Here is a 19,015-nt window from a genome sequence, read left to right on the forward strand (position 1 = left end):
ACACATCTAATTACCAAACATCTGCTCTTCTTATCATCCTGTAAATGACCCCCAGGTCTTCCCATTCCTTAGCTCAGATTCGCATTGCTGTCTTTGAGGCTCTCATGTATGCGGGATTCCATTATGTATGAAATTAAATTTGATTTTTCTCCTGTTAATAGGTCTCATGTCAATTTCATTCTTAGACCAGCCAGAAGAACCTAGAAGAGTAAAGTTTTCTTCCTCTCCAAAAAAGTTCTCAATTCCATGTAAGGGAACAGTAATAATTCCACAAACCTATATTTGATCTTACCTGTCTAATTTTCAGGTTTGTTTCACCATCTAAGTTGGATGTTTCAATGTAGCACATGGCCTGGGGCTCACTGTTTTTTTAAATGGAAAAGCATAAAGATTTAGTTGGGAAAGGAAATCATAATAATAACTTATTTAAAATGCTTAGACTCACTGAAGCCTTTCATTCTAAACAAAGGTTTAGTTACTTAGTTTCTTGACGTCTTTCATTCTAACCACAAAATGCTGCCAGGCAGAACCCATGCATGACAACCCATGGATCAGATGTTCAGCCAGAGGACCCCAAAGCAATATCCTGACAACAATCAGTACTGACCTTCAAGATCATGTAAATAATTAGATTTGTCACCCTATGCTTAAATCTTTCTTCATATAGACCCAACACAGACTGTATCTGAAATGTAAAGCAGCTTTGTGTCATACCTTTAGCTCAAAAATATCAAGTGAGATCTCATGCTCATAGCCCACATGTAAATTAAGAGATGGATTAGAAAATTCCAGATTGTTGCTTCTATAAACTTGCATTTGCATGTTTGGATAGTATTATACTACATCTTTAGAAAAGATGAATAAGCTTATGTGGACCATAATATTTAAATTTTAAGGCTACTTTAAAAAACTGTACGAAAATATTTTACAATGAAAGTGTATATACACTTTCTTTCCCTTATTTTCCCTGTTCTGTTTCTTAGAGCTGCTTCAGAGATTAGTGAGGCAGCAAAAAATCAGCCACCTTGGCCATGACCTGAACCTAGACGGTTCACTCTATGGGTCCCCACGAGAGTGTTTTAGGCAAGTTCGGTGTGCGGTGGCTGGTGTTAAGGGCCCCTGTTCTCTGGTGTTGCCACAGGTACACCCCCGCGAGCAATCTGTAATCTGCCCCTTCAAGTGCTAATTTTACTTGCTCAGCGATTACAGCCAGGTGAGCCTGCAGCCGCTATGATCTGATCCTCAACTATAAGGAAAAACATTTTGAAGTTGCATCAAACTTAACAGCATTTGCTTATATGAAAAGCCAATCAATTATCATCATATAATAACTATGAATGTAATTTCTGATAAGTATGTATACTCACAGAAATTTCCAAGTCACAAACACCTGGAATTTTCTAATCAACTTCCAATTTGTACATGTGTAAAGCAGAAGATTCTGACTTTTAGACATGAGCACACGGCTTAGTTTTATGGCTTGAAGACTTGTGAAAAGTACTGAAATTCGTGGTCATTAATCAAATATTTTACAGATTCATTTTAAAGTAAACTTGCAAGTCCTTTAATTTCTCTATGGACTTTGCTTTTCTTCCATAAAGGCTGATACTTTTTTCCCCAACTGGACAAGTTTTTCAATATCTATATTTTCACTTTATCAATTAAGGTTTTATTTTTTATTACTGTCACAATAGTAATTTAGTTCTATCAATTACTCCCAATTTGTAATTTACTTATGTATATATTCAAAATAAAAATGGTTTATAAAATTTTATAAAACATATCTTCTGATAATACAGAAGGATGACAAATGCTAAATGACCATTGTCAATTCCATATTTTAACAGTGAAAAGCAATAAACTTCTACTGATCATTATAGCCAAGGCCATTCTCAGATCAAATGAGAATAATGGTCTATCTTTTTTTTCTCCCACAAAACAACTTTTCTAGAACCTTAAATGGCAAGTAAGTTGGAAAGTTAAATGCCTGGTTTCTCTTTGAAATGGGGTAAATAAAACATATATCCAAATTCAGAACATTCTCAATCTCTTAAAACAACTGTTTTTGCAGGAGTTCTTGACAATGTTACGAAAAGGCAGCAAGAAGTCTCAGATGAGGAATCATGCTAGATAATAATTATTTCAGCAAATTATGATGACGTTCAAAACACAAACTACCGAAAGGCAAAGCAGGCTTTTAGATTAGTTAGTGGAAAGATGAAACAAGATGCGTATCACAAGACAGACACAGGAGACAGCTGAAGTTGATCAGAGTAAAGTGCATGTTGTCACTAGTTACAAGTGGGATACACACTGATCCCAAAGCATGCAGTATCAACTGTACCACATCCAGCTTTGTGCAGGGGGTCCTCTGTAAGCCCTACAAGCCCAAATTATAGCCACAACTGCTATGGGATTCTACTGAACTTGTAGAAAATCTCAAATATAGGACAAATGTTTAAAATTAAAAAAATTTCTCAGTAACAGTTTTTCATGTAAATCTCAACATTGTTCAGAACAGTATCCTGGAGAGGTACTAAATGAAGCCTTAGTATTTAGGCAAGTTGTTAAAATGAATATATAGTAATGATGCATAGGAAATTAAAATCTACCTTTACCAGCATGCCTCATGGACTCTGACTCCTGTTGATAACAACAGGAGCTGAATTTGCCCACTCGAGGGATGAACATTATTCAACAATGTATTCATAAAAGGACTTTGAAACATCTGTGAAATATCCATCACCGAGAAGTATAAAATGTTTGTGCTTTCAAGGAAGAGACACAAAGCTCAACCATCTTTGGGTGCAAGCTGCTTTCTGGTGAAAGGTGAGGATCCACACACACACACCCTGGGCAACTCAGCGGCTCTAACCTTGAGGACAGGCTGATGAGATCTGCTGGGAGATGCTCCCCATTGGTCACTTTCACTATCTCCCCTACTGCCACCTACAGGTCCCAGTTTAAAATAATTAAAACAAAACAAAAAAAATGAATAACAGAGGGGGAAAAAAAACCAAACAAATGGACAAAAGAGACAGAAAGTTTGAAATTATTATAGAAAATAATACATGTTAATAAAAATGTCTAATGCCAATTTTTTCAAAACTTATTTTGATCAGGTCTAAAGGCACAAGAAAATGGAATATTTAAGAATCACTTATTTGCTTTTAGGCCCAATTTTCAATTTTTAATACAGAAACTTTTGTTTCTGAAATTTTACTCATAAGCATATCTGAGCAAACTAAATAAAAGCATGTTTTTATATAGAGAGCTAATTTATCTAACAGATTTTCCTTTCTCCAATTCCTCACTCTCTTGCCATCTATTGTAAATCCACTCCTATCTAAAAAGAAAAGAGATAATGGTGAAAACTACTTTTAGGCTTTTGAAAAACAAAGTATACTATACTATCTCTATACACCCATACTAAAAAAATCTTCATTAAAATGTTCTGATTACAAAACATTTCAAAGGTTAATTGCATAAACATCTTAATATATTTAATGTAAAGCTGCAAAGGCATGGATCTGGGAAGTTATAATTGTAGACTTCTGAATTATTTACCAATAAAGTTTTGGTAATGAACAGTTTGGGAGAACAAGTCTTTGAATCTAGGAGAAATTTTTCAGAGAAGATATGAAATAGACATGGCAAGAATCTGTCTGAAACTGGATTAACAGCTTGGTTTATTTTACAGTATTTTATACTTTGTGAACCCGTATATGTGTTTTTTGTCATATGTTAAAATTTCAGTTTCTTCATTTCAAAATGAAAATCAATGAAACACAGTAACTTTCAACCATGTTCACACTTTAATTTCAAACCGCCTCTAAGAAGATGTACTATTAGTATTAATAAATTAAAAATTTAGAAATTAGAATATTATAAACTCTTGTTTTGCTTTTTGCTCACTTGCTGGTGAAAATCACCATGTCCTTATTTTGACAGTGGATAGGGTAGTATAATGAGATACTAGATTAGGAGTTAGGTATTCCAACCCTGACCCAGTCAATGGATAAAGTGAAATGACTAAAAATAAGACAAAGTCAAAATTCATCTTTCTGTTAATGGTGGCAAAAGCTTCTACCTACTTCTTGAGGCTAATGTAGGTTCACAAGATCCAAGTAATGCAAAAATATTTTGAGAAAAAAATTTTTAAAAACCAATAGAACCCCCCAGAAAGGTGGTATTTTGTTACTAGGTAGAACTATTTAGTAGCACAAGCTTTATACTTTACTTTGATTCCATTAAATAATAAAGAGCAGTGAATCAGATAATCTTTTTAAAAGTAATCATCTGAAGGAAGTTAACCATAGTAGATGTATATTAAGATACGGAAACCATTTTGATCAACCAATATTGATAGCCACCAACAAATGCTTTTAATGCTGAGAAAAGAAATCTTGTAAAAATGTCCTCAAGTTTAAGAAACACAAGCATATAGCTTATTAGGAGTTTGGATTGGATAGAGACAGATGAAAAATATTTTAAAAACTTTCAACTCAGAATTAAATATAAATTCAAGGTAGCATAGTCAATTATCTTCATATTTCTCAGCATATAAAAATGAAAATTGTACTTAATGTTTCAGCATATGATGGTTTCTATGATAAGTTATGGCTCCATAATAAGTTTAATCAGGAAAATATCAAAAGTTTCCTAAAGTGCTGGAACGCTTCACTATCCTTTTGAACTTTGTTGTATGATATTCAGATGGTCCATCATTCATTACCTCTATCAAACTTCTACTGAGTACCACCAAGTGTGTCTCATTCTGCTGGTTAGCCATCCTTAAAACTTAAAAGACTATCAGCTTAAACTGAAAGCAGAATCAGGGAATATTAAGAGTCTGATCATTTAATCCATCTTCCTCACTTTGAAAGATGTGAAGTCAAGGTTTGAGACAGTAAGTTTCTGGTTCAGAAAAACCATGCCAAGACAAGACCCTGGGATTTGCTCCAAGGACAGCAAGCGTACTGTCGGCTCATCCTCACAGGGACCATTACCAGCACCCTTCAGTTTTAGAAACGTGCCCTGATAAAGCTAGAAGCAGAGGGAACTAAAAGCAGAAAGGTTGTTTTTAAAAGCTATTAATTTTAGTCCTTCTGGGGAAAAAAAAAAAACAAACAAAACACCAATAGGTAAGTGGCACCAAAAGTTCCCAGCTATAAAATACAAAAAAATTACTATAGTTACTTCAACTACCTGCAGACTTACTTCTATAAATATCTAGAAAACTCTTACTGCTCAGTTAAGTTTCCCTAATTTGTCATAAATTCAATCAGTTTAAATAATGACCTGATTAAACAGATTTTGAAAAAAGGACACTGTCCATATTTATATGTGGATCTTACAAATAAAACTGTCCAAGGAAATGATGATAAACAACCTCTAAAATAGTAAAAACATTTTTCTTAATTTATATTAGGACTAGCTTTACAGTTTTTAAGCCTAAAGCCATTTGAAAGTCACATTCTTTAAAGGGTTACAGTGCCATATGACCAATTGATGACTATCTTAAATACGAGCAAAACAAAAACTATCTAAATTCAGTAAGAAAGAACTCAGAAGAAAGAAAAAAGTGCTTTAATTTTTGTTGGAAGAATATACTATTTCAAACGACAAGATGACAAAAAAGAACTCATTTATCCATTTTCTTGTACCAACGCACCACAGAGATCAAGAAACTTTGGAGGGATACATGAATGTGTCATAAAGGAATTTATCATGAATGAAGATTGCAAGATAAATCAATAGTACCCAATCCATGTATTATATAAAATAAGTGATAGGAAATCTTACAAGAGTTAGTAGTCTATACAAAACAGATCTGAGCACATTCAGAGGGAGCGTAGACTCTTAACTGTAATTATAATTTCTGAATTTTAAAGCATAGCACCGATCACTTATTCTATATGGCAAACATGAAACAGTCCTTTAAGCCCAATCAATCTTTTTAATGTTTAGTTCAAAATCATTAGAGAGGCTTAAAATTCTTCGTTTATTCTTTATTTCCTTGGAGAAATCACAAGGTCAACGCAGGGTAGAGAAACCATCCTCTACACTGTTTGAGCATCAGTAGGTATCTCTACCTTGATGAGAGAAGTACAGTGTCAGCAGGTATATACTCTTTGCCTTTTATTATAACTATATCTCCAACATTTACCTGAAAGAAAACTGGGAATTGGTTAATTATCTGCATTGAAAATAGTTACAAATACACAACCCATTGTATTTAAGCAGAGAATACAGTAAAAAATGTTTATTGGCAAACAAGAACCACTTATCTTGACAAAATGGCATAAAATTATCTAGAAGTGAGGCCAAGGAGGGAGCAATCCCTTAAAACGAAAAAACAAATAAGGAATCTGTACTGTGCCACCTAAGTAACATAGCTTAATAAAAACCAATTTCATCCACTCTGGTCACTTAATTGACATCTCATCTTCTCATCATTCTCTCCCTATGACATAAAAATAAAAAGGAGGAATTTTTCAGATGAAATCATTACCCTGTTTAAGGGAATCTTAATACAACTGGAAAAACTATGTATGTATATATCACTACTCCTCAGATGAATCCTAGTTAAAATTCATAATTTAGAGAGGGAAAAAAAAGAGTTTTAGATTCTCAGTTATTCCCCAAGACCACAGAGGAAGAGCTTAGACTCAAACCCACATTGAGCTGTCTGCAAAGTCTGATTTTACATAAGCAAATATAATGAAATGATCACTGCATTTTAAATTAAAAAAGAAAAACCAGTTTAAGTCTCTCTCTTATTTTACTACCTGTTAGCATTAGTGTGAGCACCATCTGAAGACAAATTAAAGATATACTGTGTCCGGAAACTTAGAAGGAATTTAAAGAGCTTTTAATGTCACAGAGCTTTTGGCAAACAGTAACTCCAACTAAGTAGCAACTTGGTGTGCTGGCCAAGTTGAGCAAATTACACTGATAGCCACGAAATTAGACCTCACTCTTAGCAGCCAAAACAATCTAAAAGTTTTACTATTTAATCAAGAGAAGAAAAGCCCTTTTTCTTATGGGGGGCAGTGTTAAAGCCTTTTTGTTCTCTCCCCTCTCTACTTTTCCTTGAACCCCAAAATACTTTTCTGCACGGGCTGGGGTGGGGGGCGGGTGGTGGTGGTGTGGAGAAGAGACGGATGTCCTCAGTGGGAATCACAATAAGAGACAGCCCACTGTGGTCTAGTTATATACCGCGGGAGAGACCAGTTAGGGAAGTTGGAGGAGACCTTCTCATCTATGGTATGTATGCTGGTTATCCAGGTAGGGAAACTCTGAATACCTTGATTCAAAAGAGATTTGTTTCAAATGAAATCTGGACTCTCTGAGATTGACAAACTGTCAGGGACTTTGGAATCAAACACCCCCTTTCTTAAAAAAAAAAGGGAAACTGGGAAAACAAAAAATAGCAAGTATAGGTATATACTGACCCTTAAAGTAATGCATTTTAACAATGCTCTGATAGCACTCACTAAAAGCAAGATAAACAGAACAAAGTTCTCCGCAGCCAGAGCACCAGGAGAGAATTCTATACAGGTAACCATTTAACTGCTGCTTAATCATCTCCTGTGTGTTAACATTTGCTCTTCAATCAGACTATATTCTTCATAAAGTCAGAACCACGTCTGTCTGTGCTACAATGTTAGGAATTTTCATTAGTCTGTTAGACTCTAACAAATTGCACTATTTTCCAAAATCTTCATTCATTGTAAGACCAATGAAAGGCTTACAGTTAGAAAACTGAAAACTAAAAGAAAGTACCAGCATCTTACAAGGTCTAACATGGTTACCCCAAAGGCTTGGGAAGACCAAGGGCTCGGAGAGTGCTAAGGCTGTTCTCACTGCACTGAGAAGGGATTACTCCCGCCTTCTGATGCCGAGGTTTTAACTCACTTTCTCAAACATCTCTTTCTTATTGGGTTCTGAGCCTCTAATGTGCCATTCATCTCGGTTTTCAGTCTGGTATGTGCATAGGAATAGACAGAACAGAAAGTCAAGATGCCAAAAATTCTTTGACCACGTTGTTCTAATCAAAGTTATCATGACAAAACAGTTTTAGTCCCCAAAATACTTAAGTTTAAAAAAGTACTTAGGGCTTCTGGCCACTACCTTGAGCCTTCTCATGTCATTAACATTAGAGATTATAATTGTGGATTATGAAAAAGGTTATCAGAGTATAATAGACTGAAGATCTGATTGCTCAATTGCAGACTCCAGCATATTTATGTTTTTACGAAGGAATTTCTGAAGATATGAATTCTCAACCCAAAGAACTAGATTGCATGGTAGAAACTTCAGGCATTAAAGCAGCTGAATAGAGTGACTTTTACAGGGGCATACGGCCTACTATTCCATGCTTTTCTTTAAAGCCTGAAATATATGTTGATTCTAAGATTCTTCACCTAATTTTTCTGTCTGCTACTAATTCAAAAACATGTGAACAGTCTCAACTGTATCTTAACCTTAAGAGCTGATCTCCGTGGTTAAGAGTAAAGAAGACAGCTGTTGACTTTCAAGAGTGGGGATTCAACGCCTTTCTCAGGGCTTTGTGATTGTAATATTTTCTTAGAAAACCAGATACTGGCAATTTAACCTTGTGCAACAAAGAAAAGCCTTCCAAACAAAAACTGGAGGGATAAACTGCAAGTGTTTGAGAGCTGAAGTTTGCCCATCTATGAATGACAGGGTGGACACTGTGCAAATCTGTAGGTCCTCCAAGAAACATTAAAAAGTGACCGCAGCAGCCACACACTCAGAGAGGCCAAGAAAGAAAGAACCCTGAGCTTAAAGCCCATTTGCACCAACGTTTATCATATTACGCTGGCAAATGGATCAGACTCCTGGTTTTGCTTTATTGATTTCATTTTTAATTGCACAAAATATCACATAAGCTAAAGAAAAGACTTGCCTTACAGTCTGGCTAACACAACAGCCAGGCTGTTTTCACACCAGTTCACTTAGTGTTCAATGAATCATTTCTACGTCACCAGCATCTTGGTGTACACCATCCCATTCTTTTCGCCTCTGATTATTCTATGACTCTATTGTGAGCTTACTGCTTAGCACATATATTCAATAAGTATTTGTTGAGTGATGCTATAAAATTTTTCTGTGAGTTGCCACAACATTTGAAATTACAGCTTTTACTTGTCACTAAATATACCAGAGTATAGAATGTCATAATTTATTTATAAAATGCTTTCACTATTTCTGGATATCCATATATTGTTAACTTTTTGCTATTATAAATAATGTTAAATGATAATATTTTCTTGGGGTGAATTCCCAGAAATCTTTTTTTTTTTTTTGTGGTTGTCAATATGAAGACCTAAATTGCTAAATCTACAATACTATGTGAATAAAAGACTTTATAAAAATTCTGAAATATAAAAATTTTTCCTTGATAGCAAATGAGACCTCAATATTGTTTAAATTTGCAACTTGTACTATTAGGTTGAATATTATACTGAGGCTGGTTGCTTATTACATTTCTTGTTAGTTTTTGTCAACTTTTATTTCCTATCTAGATAACAGTAATTTCAATCTTTTGTCATACTTGGTGCAAATATTTCCATAATTTCTCTGTTTATTTGAGTGCTGCATACTAGATTTAAATAAATCCTTGAGATGTTGATCTTGTTCTACTCCCCCCCTCTTCGTCAGATCAAAACTAGCAGATATCTCTCTCTCAACTTGCATGTAGGTTTTTTTTGAACGTTCTACTCCAAATGTTAAGGTTTTTCATTCTATTTGTATGTTTTTCAAAAACAATATTTTAACATTTTCTTCTAGTCAACTGAAATTTATTTTAGCCTAGGCTATGACTTAGACATAAATTGTACTATTCTCAAAACTGCTAATCTGTGGTCCCAACATGATTTATTAAATAATCCTTTTATCAGTGATTTTCCCCTCTTTTATTAAATATTAAATAGGCTTTAGTTCAAAGCATTCTTTTTTTTGTTTTGTTTTATGCTATTCATCAAAGTATATACGTGCAACAGATCCACACTATTTTAATAACTTTTCATTTTATTTATACTTAATCCTTGCACACTGTTAATTTTCCAAAATAGTCTTCTATTTTCTCAACTGTCTGTTTTTGAAGTTACAATGAATAATTTAGTAAACTCTCAAGGAAAAAGAAATGATCATTTCCCTGAGGTTATGCTATATCATTACTTTTGAAGAAGTGGGGCTGTGTTTTTCTAGGAATATGACACATTTGCCTATTTATGTGAAACTTTAACACTTAAAGTTTCAAGGTTTTCTTTACAGCAGTCATATATATATTTCAAGTTTATTTGTAAGCATCCCACATGCCACTAGGAATGAGATCTTTTCTCATTGTATTTTTCTAAATTGTTATTGCTGAAGAAAGTCATGTCAACTCCTGAATATTTATATTGGATTCATCACTGAGCCAACTTTTATTAACTCTAATTAGCTAACTGTCTGCTTCCAGTATTAAGTTACATCAGTTCATTTTGGCTGGATGACTTTCTGCAGCATGTTAAATTCCACCCCTCTGTTTCTCAAAGTGAGGTATCCAGGGAAGGCGTGGCACCGAACTCCAAGACAACTGAGAATGCTATCAATCATGGGCTGGTAAATTAATTTTCTTTACTGTGAAAAATTGGAAAAGTTAAAGTAATCTACTCAGTCTTGGAATAATGACTGCCCAATAGGAAAATAGAACATTAAAATGAATTAAAATTAATTTTAGGGTGAGGTAGTGGATGGTTATCTCCCGACTTTACAACTAATTTATTTTCTAAGCAAGCACTCGAGGTAAGAAGAAATTGTTATCAATTCCTTTGGATATGCATTTATGTTAATTACCCTGACAATCCTAGTAAATGAAATATATTTATAATAAAAATCAATTTATTGTAGTTGACTACATCCTACTTGTCTTCTCTCTAGTGTTTAAATCCACAAGTACTATATAAGAGCATAAGGGAAACTTCTTTTGAAACAGTAAACTGAACTTTTTGTTTTTTCTATCTTGTGCCTCTGAAAAAGAGGTAACTGATACAGAAATAAGGAAAGGAAAAGTATTTTCCTCTTTGTTACTTTCATGTCAAAAACCAAAAAGAGGGAGAGTAATGACTTTTCAAATATCCAGAAAAGGAGATGTCAATCTTTATTCTGGCCACTGATTTAAAATCAAAATGCAGTTAGTTCAGAGGGATTCCTGTTACCTGGGAGGATACAAGCTGACTGTGAATGTCACAGGGCAGAATCAAGGGCGTGGCCTTTAACTTGGAAATGCAACTGTCTGTGTAGGTGTCCTTACACATCTGTTGTCCTAGCAATATCAGAAAACAAGGTCCCGGGGTGGAGTGGCCTTGCTCCAAAAAGTCTCTTACAAAGTTAGGAAAGTTATTCACTTGTGGATGACTGGAGGTTAAATGGTCTTCCAGAACTAAAGGAGAACTAACAATCATAGCTTACCTTTTGAAACTGGGGTCTGAAAAGCATATGAACATTTGGATAACACTTGCTAAATTGTGACTCAACTCATTAACTGTCGTGTTAGAGGTCCTATGAGCAAATTAACTTCTTGATGTTATGGAACTGATTTTCAGCTAGTTAGAAGATGATATTTAGTTAGTAAGACTCTTAAGAAAAAAATGAATTAGTAATGTATAAATGTGATTAGTCACAATAAATGAATTTGTAGTAAGATATACAAATGTGAACTATCAGAATGTAATTTTTGTTTTACTTGGACAGTAGATGATTAAAGCAAAAAAACTACAACACAAAACAGTCCATGGTTAAATGAAATCTATGAAAACAGTACTCAAAATATACTATGAAAGAAACAAAAAGTTCTAAATATAACTTTAAGATACTAGTCTTTCTAATATATTGCAGAATTATTAAATGGAAATGACTAACTGAAGAAGATTCCATGTATGATTACATTACTTACTAAACAGCTTTCACATCAGTGGAATCCTTGACATTTGCTTATATCACACACAAAAATTACATCTACTAGAGTACACCTCTATGCATGTCTTCTCCTGTAACAAAATAAAAATCAATGCATACCTTTTCCCAGTGCACAATTTCCCAAGCACCATTTCTCAAAACTGGAAAGAGAAAAGGTGATAGTTTTAAGAACATTTTTATTACTCATCAAAAGCCTACCTCTGATGAAATGATCATTTTTAAATGAATAGCTTCAAATAAATGAACTGGTAACAATTTTTACAGGTTTAAAAACTAATTGTAACAGCAAAGATACATAAAATTATACAAAGAAACAACCAATGTACACTTTATATCTCACAGTAAAATATTACTAACAAGGTAATCTTTTGCCAAGGGCTTTCTTTAGCACACAAGAGAATTACAGGGCTTGACTGGAGGAGAAAGCCACAAAAATGCTTGAAAAAGGGAGTGACAAGCTTAAAAAATTTCAGAAGCCAGAACAGTAGCAATGCTAAAAAAAGAAAAAGAGGTTTACAAGCATAGAAGGAATGGATTTCAAGCTGGGTAGTAAAAATTTAATACATAAACCAGTAGATTAAAAAAAAATGTACTTTTAGCTTTAAAATAATGGAAAATAGCAAATATTTGTATATCTGGTTTACTGAGAAGAAACAAAAGAGGGCTACAATTAAATTATGAATGAGGGGCTGAAATTTCTCAGAGTTTTATTACTGGTTTGCAACAGTAAAGTTATTTGGTTTACTTTCCTTTTATTCCTACAATGCATCTGTGGCAGAATACTGAATATGACCACAGACACTAACAGATAAAACAGAAGAGAGAATAAAGTGAAGTAGATGGCACAGCATGGAGTTAAGAAAAAGAGTAAGTCAAGGTCAGTCAACAAATTATCCTTACAGTAAATTCCATGAAGGCAAAGCTAACATTTGCTTTGTTTGATACAATATTCTCTGGAAACAGTACAGTGCTAAGTAGCTGCTGGGTAAATATTTGCAAGGTGAATAACTTAAAGGCATGAAAACATTAGATTCAGTTTCTTTTGATGTTAGAAGAGATGAAGGCTGAACCCTCTTAAGTAAATCACAATGATAATCTCTAAAATGTGCAATAGCAAACCTAACACTAATTACATACTCACAGGTCTGAAAACCAGTGCTATAATATAAAATATTCTAATCTAAATATAATCTTATAGTGTTTCAAAATTTCCTGAACCCAGGGACTATGTCTCATTCATTTCTTTATCTCTAGCACTCCGCAGCATTCCTGTCACGTAAGACTCTCCAGCGCAAAACAGGTAAGTGCAAGGAGGAGCATCTTACAGTGAATTTTGGTGAATCAACTTCAGGAATTTAAATAATTCCAAGAGGAAGAGCTAACACCAAAGAATTTCCAGTAACTATATGAATGTTTAAGGTTCAGTGTACAGTTGGGGGTGAAGGATCTGAGCCCCAGCATCTAAAACTGACCCCTAGGCCCAAAAGCACAAGACTAATGCCTACAGAACTCACCCACACTGGGGGCGCTAGTGGTGAAGAACCCTTCTGCCAATGCAGGAGACGTAAGGGACACAGGTTTGATCCCTGGGTCAGGTAGATCCCCTGGAGGCAGGAATGGAAACCCACTCCAGTATTCTTGCCTGGAGAATCCCACGGACAGAGAAGAATGGCGGGCTACAGTTCTTGGGGTCACAAAGAGTTGGACACGACTGAGATGACTTAGCACTGTCCACCCGTAAAACTGCCCCTGGAGCACAAGCGTTTCAGAGCACAACGCTTAAGAGTAAAAAGTCCTGGGTTTAGACGCCGTCTCCATCAGTGCCAAGCAATATCTTCCTCAAAATTAGCTGTTACAAAGAATAAACAAATAAGAGCATTTTGCCCTTAATCACAGTGGCTACAATATTAAGTACTCAACAAGGAACACTGGAAAAGTGCTGTTCAAATGTACATGACTGAATGATGGGGCAAAAATCTGCATAGATTTAAATTAGAAAAAAAAAAATCCTGTTCAATAGGACTATTGTCATTGATTTTCTTCTAATCCCATCTCATATAAGTAAACATTCTCCCACTGCAGTACCCCATTGTTTAAAAATCAGTGTCCAGTATTTTTAAAATTAAGAGGTTTGACATGAAAAGGAAGACTTAAGGCTCATCTAGAAGCCTGGTCACGTCCTGCACTGTGACCTGCGGCTGGGACAGCAGGGGTCACCACTTGGGATGAGGCTCACGGCTCCATCACCACGCTTGTTTCTGGTTTCCCACTGCTGGACATACAGCCGACTTCCCTTATTTAGGAGACCTGCCCGGCTCACACACGTGAGGTGTTTCTATCCTTCACTGAGGTGTAACTTATAACCAGCTATATAGACGTTAACGTGTTCTGTCCAATGAGTTTAAAAAAAATGTAAACATCTGTGAATCCGCTGCTCAGAATGAGATACAGAACTCCAGAAAGACTCCTGTACCCCTTTACCATCCATCCATCCTCCCATCCCGAGGCAAATATAAATTATTCACCATAAGTGAGTTTTGCATCTCACATGCAATGAATTACACAATATTTTTGTACTGAAGTTTCAAACAGTGTATCTGAGATTCTGTTTAAAAAAGTTTATTTCCACCATTAAATTGACATGGTACTATGGGGGACTGATTTTTGGATTTTGTATTTATGCCACTGATCAGTTTACACATTTTTCATACCAATATGTACCACGCCTTGATCACTGTAACTCTACAGTAAGTCCTGAATTTAGGGAGTCTTCCCACATTGCTCTTTTCCAATATTGTTGGGCTATTTTGAATTCTTTGCATTTCCAAGTAAATTTTAAAACTGAATTGTCAATTCTAAAAAAAAAAAAATTCTAAACCGTCTTAGGATTTTGATTTCGGGCTCAAGGTTTTCAATTCATGGGAAGTCCAGACAAGCTATACCTTTCTATTAATTTATGTTCTCATAAATTTTTTCCAATATGCTTTTGTAGTTTACAGTGCATAGGTCTTTTATTAGACCTACTTCTTGATATTTGATGACTTTTTTCCGTAAGTTGTATTTTTTTACTACATTTTCCAATTAGTCATTGGTGGTACACAGAAATGCCTTAAACTTTCATACAATGACCCTGTCACCATTAATTTTGTTGAATTCACTTATTAGTTCTGGTAGGATTTTTTTGTTTGTTTTGTAGCAATATTTTCTAAGAAAATTAATTTCAGTTTGTTAATAATGCTGTATTATGATTTTTTGGCAGTTTTATTGTCCTCATATGCCTCATTGTTCATTTTTATTGTTCATATTTATTGTTCAATCTTATTTTTAAACTTCTGCTCTTATGTGGAAAAAAAAAAAATTTCTCTTTCCCCAGACTCCAAGATCTGTGACTTGAGAATCTTCTCTTTCCGCTCACACTGTATTGCCAGTGTGTCCACGCAGCAACACAAAGGTGCCCAGTCAACACTCACTGGGTGGAAAGCGGATGCACTGATGCTCATGTGTTCATATAAAGCCACAGTAGCAGATTTACTGAAGATAAAGCCCTGCTCCCTAGTAGGTGTCCTATTAAAAGTATACACACAAAGTTTAAAAAACGGCTGCAGAGGAAAAACCTTGGCATCTCCTCAAAAGGCTCAGCACAGAGCTGTCATGAGACACAGGAATTTCACACCTAAGTGTGTGTCCAAGAGAACTGAGACACATTCACACAAGGACCTGTGCACAACTGTTTACCCCATCACTGTTCATAACTAGAAAGCGGGAACAACCCAAATGTCCATCCACCAATGGACGGTTAAACAATAGGGGTATATCCCCACAATGGAACATTACTCAGTCATATAAAAGGAATGACGTGCTGACACATGTGACAACTGGATGACTCCTGAAGATGAGCCAGACACAAAAGGCTACACATCGAGTGGTCCCCTTTATGCAAAATGCCCAGAGTAGAGAAATCCATAGAGATAGAAAAAGTAGATTAGTGGTTGTCAGGGGCTCATGGAAGAGGGCAGTGGGGACTGACTGCTTATATGTCTGGGGTTTCTTTTAGAGGTGATGAAAATATTCTGGAATCAGATAGTGGTGATGGATGCATAATGCTGTGAATATACTAAAAAACGCTGAACTGTACACTTGAAAATAATGAATTTTACAGTATATGAACTATAACTCAATAACAAACAGCTACATAAAATGATGCCAATGAACTATTTAAACATTTGCTTAAAATAACCTTCTCAGCTTCGGAAGTTCCTAAAATGACCCCAATGTGAACAGCTGGAAAAGGTTATGCAACCAGTACATGCACTCACGGTCCTGTGTGTTTGGGATACGAACGTCCTCTGATGTCAGCTTTGCACCACCCCCTCCAGCTCTGTAACTTAACCAACCCTCCTTGAAATGCTGCCACTTGGAAGAGGTTTGTCCGTTCACATCCAAAAATAGCTCTGAACCACTCCACTGGGTTCCCCTTACAGGCTGGAAGGGTCACAACAGGCTCACCAAGCCCAGCAGACCACGCCAGGGAGTCTGCTCCACCAGGGAGGTGAGAAGCGTGGCCACTTTCATGGAAACCTAGAAAACCATCTGAATCTGCATCAGTTCTTCATCCTCCCCAAACACTCATTCCCTTCAACCTGGCTTGGATGGTTTCTCCAGACACATTCGAACCCACCTACACCCTCGACCCCCCACCTGACCCTTCTGCAGCACCCCCCTCTATAAACCAGCCAGTCCTGCCATCTCATGGGGAATGCCCGCCTCCACCAGAACAGTGCCTCCGCCTACCCTCTTCTCTCCTCCTCTCCGTCCAAATGTCTCCTCTCTATTCATCACTGGAGACACAAAGGAAAATATGTCTTACTACAGAAACTGGCACGCCTAAAAAACTTTTAAATACCTGCTCAGCCAATGATGTTTTCTACCAAACTACAGAATCAACATATTACTCTCCAAGCCAACTGGAGTTACATAAAACGAAAAGCTGACCTCTCCTCATATCATGCCACTTTCTCAAGGTAAGGAATGCTAGCTGATGCATCCTCAAGTACTTTCCTCTAGACAAGCACAGACATATGCATGTTTATTTTCTTTCTTTTCAGAAAATGTATTTCTCTGCAACCTGGTTTTCCACTTAACATCCACTTTCAGGACAAACCATGGAGACAGTCTATTTTGTGAAAAATAATCCCTTGTATCTTTGCATCTATTACACATGGAGAGATAATTCAAACAGACTCACAAGACTCCACAGGGTACCTTCGAGAAAAGTTTTAATCAAACTATAGGATGTGGTAGAGCTGGAAAAAGAGTGGTAGCTTAAAAGCCCAGGCAAGCATCAGGAGCCTAAGAAACTTCTAGGCCCACCCAGCCCTCCAGGGTTTTTTCTCATTCACCGGGGACATGGATTTTGAACCTCTACCATATGGAGGATCAATCTCAACTTCAGGGAAGCCTGGGAAAATGTTTCCAGGGGATCTTTTATACCCCTCATCAATTAGACAAGTCAGATTATGTTTCGGGTTAAACCAGGTTAAGTTACAACTCAGTTAAGCTACCACTCTATACACATCCTTAAACCCAGCAGAGAAGCAAGTTTTGGGTGCTCCAGGGAGTTTCAAACCCTACAAAGTGCCTTATCATTCACCAATTAGTCCATCCTGTCCTCTTGGCAAAGGTTCAGCATCACAATTCCAGGTGTCCCTGAGATCAGCATAGAGCTATTTCAGCCCAGCTGTGAAACAGCTCTTTTACATAACGACTATATCATAGTGTGTTCAACTATCCTCCTCTCAATGGAAACTCTGATTTCTGCTTTTTCTGCCACCTCAAACAACCCTGAAATATATTTACATGATTGTATCCTATAGGAGAAGATTCCCAAAGGAGCACTGCTGGCTCTAGGGTATTTATGTTTGTACTTTTATCAGATACAACCAGATTCATCCCTACTGCTATCCATACCATCATTAGCAATATATAAAGTTCCACTGACAATAAACTTAGACAAGCACAAATTGTTATCAGTCATTTGAATTTTGTCAATCTGATGAGCATTTGGCATTTATTCTGAAAGTTACAGTGGACTGGATTAATCCAAGTGTAAATTACCTTAATGTCCTACACTGACTTAGAATTCTAACTAGGTAGAGAAACATATCTTTGGATGTAGTACAGAACCTGGGTACTCAACAAGTGGTCCAGAGACCTACCTCATCAGGTAGCCTCCTACCTGGAGGCTTTTTAGACCCTGGGATGTTTCTACTCTTTCTATATTTTACCCCCAATTTCATTTGTTCTTGCATATAAAACTGGAACACAGAAATAAAGGCTGGATGCACAGTTTCTTCAAACTTGAGGCTAGACCCATTTTAGGATATAGAGAACAACAGAGAATTCTGGTGAAGTTAAAAATCAGCTCACAACATAGAAAAGGTTTCTGTACAATTTAAGGCTTGAGTACTGGCTGAGTATAAACGTCACAATTCATTACTGTCTTTACTTCTGAACTGGTTCCTAAAAGCCAACCACGGAAACAATGAAAATAAACCATATCACATGTATAGGCTGGTGACCGAAACGGCAGCCTAGTTATTTTTAATCACTGACCTCCTCTGACCCAGCTCTAGCCAGGTTTAGAGGAAGCAAGAAGTGACGCTGGGTCCTTTGCTGAGCTTTCAGCGTTCCTGTGCCCAAAGCAAACTTACTCCATAACCCTAGAGAAGGTGAGTCGTGGAGGAGATGACCAGTGATGCCTGGTGAAGGGGACCGCGAACAAGCTAGGGCAGAAATATGCCAACGGTCTGTCTCATGATGCTGCAACAACTCTCTCTTTTAAACGCAAACCTCTTCTCCCCTCAGTAGTTCCCCAAACACACCTGCTGTAATTTCCACACGGGCTAATAAGTCTGACAATACGCATGGCGGAGCTCAGACTTTAAACAAACACCTCAGATGTCACCTGTTTCTATTGAGCAAGGTGCTACCTAACAGCTTTTGTTGCAATGGGCTGTCTTTTTTG

The 19,015-nt window shown here is 36.3% G+C and overlaps 1 protein-coding gene across 5 annotated transcripts in view; it reads right to left on the reverse strand.

Moving 5' to 3' along the window:
• The window catches only part of ATP8A1 (ATPase phospholipid transporting 8A1), a 226,199-nt gene that overhangs the window by 158,452 nt on the left and 48,732 nt on the right, over positions 1–19,015 (reverse strand). For 2 of the 5 annotated variants that reach the window (XM_061164668.1, XM_061164664.1), the window contains exons 6-8: positions 12,091–12,131; positions 2,876–2,949; positions 293–362 (exon numbers count right to left, since the gene is read on the reverse strand). In XM_061164668.1, the coding sequence (XP_061020651.1) occupies positions 293–362; positions 2,876–2,949; positions 12,091–12,131 (185 nt within the window). Of the gene's footprint in view, positions 1–292; positions 363–2,875; positions 2,950–6,095; positions 6,170–12,090; positions 12,132–19,015 lie in introns of those variants that run through there. The other 3 variants (XM_061164663.1, XM_061164667.1, XM_061164666.1) reach the window with 3 other exon arrangements.

This window comes from Dama dama, chromosome 17, assembly GCF_033118175.1.
Source record: "Dama dama isolate Ldn47 chromosome 17, ASM3311817v1, whole genome shotgun sequence".
In the NCBI taxonomy this organism is placed as follows: Eukaryota; Metazoa; Chordata; class Mammalia; order Artiodactyla; family Cervidae; genus Dama; species Dama dama.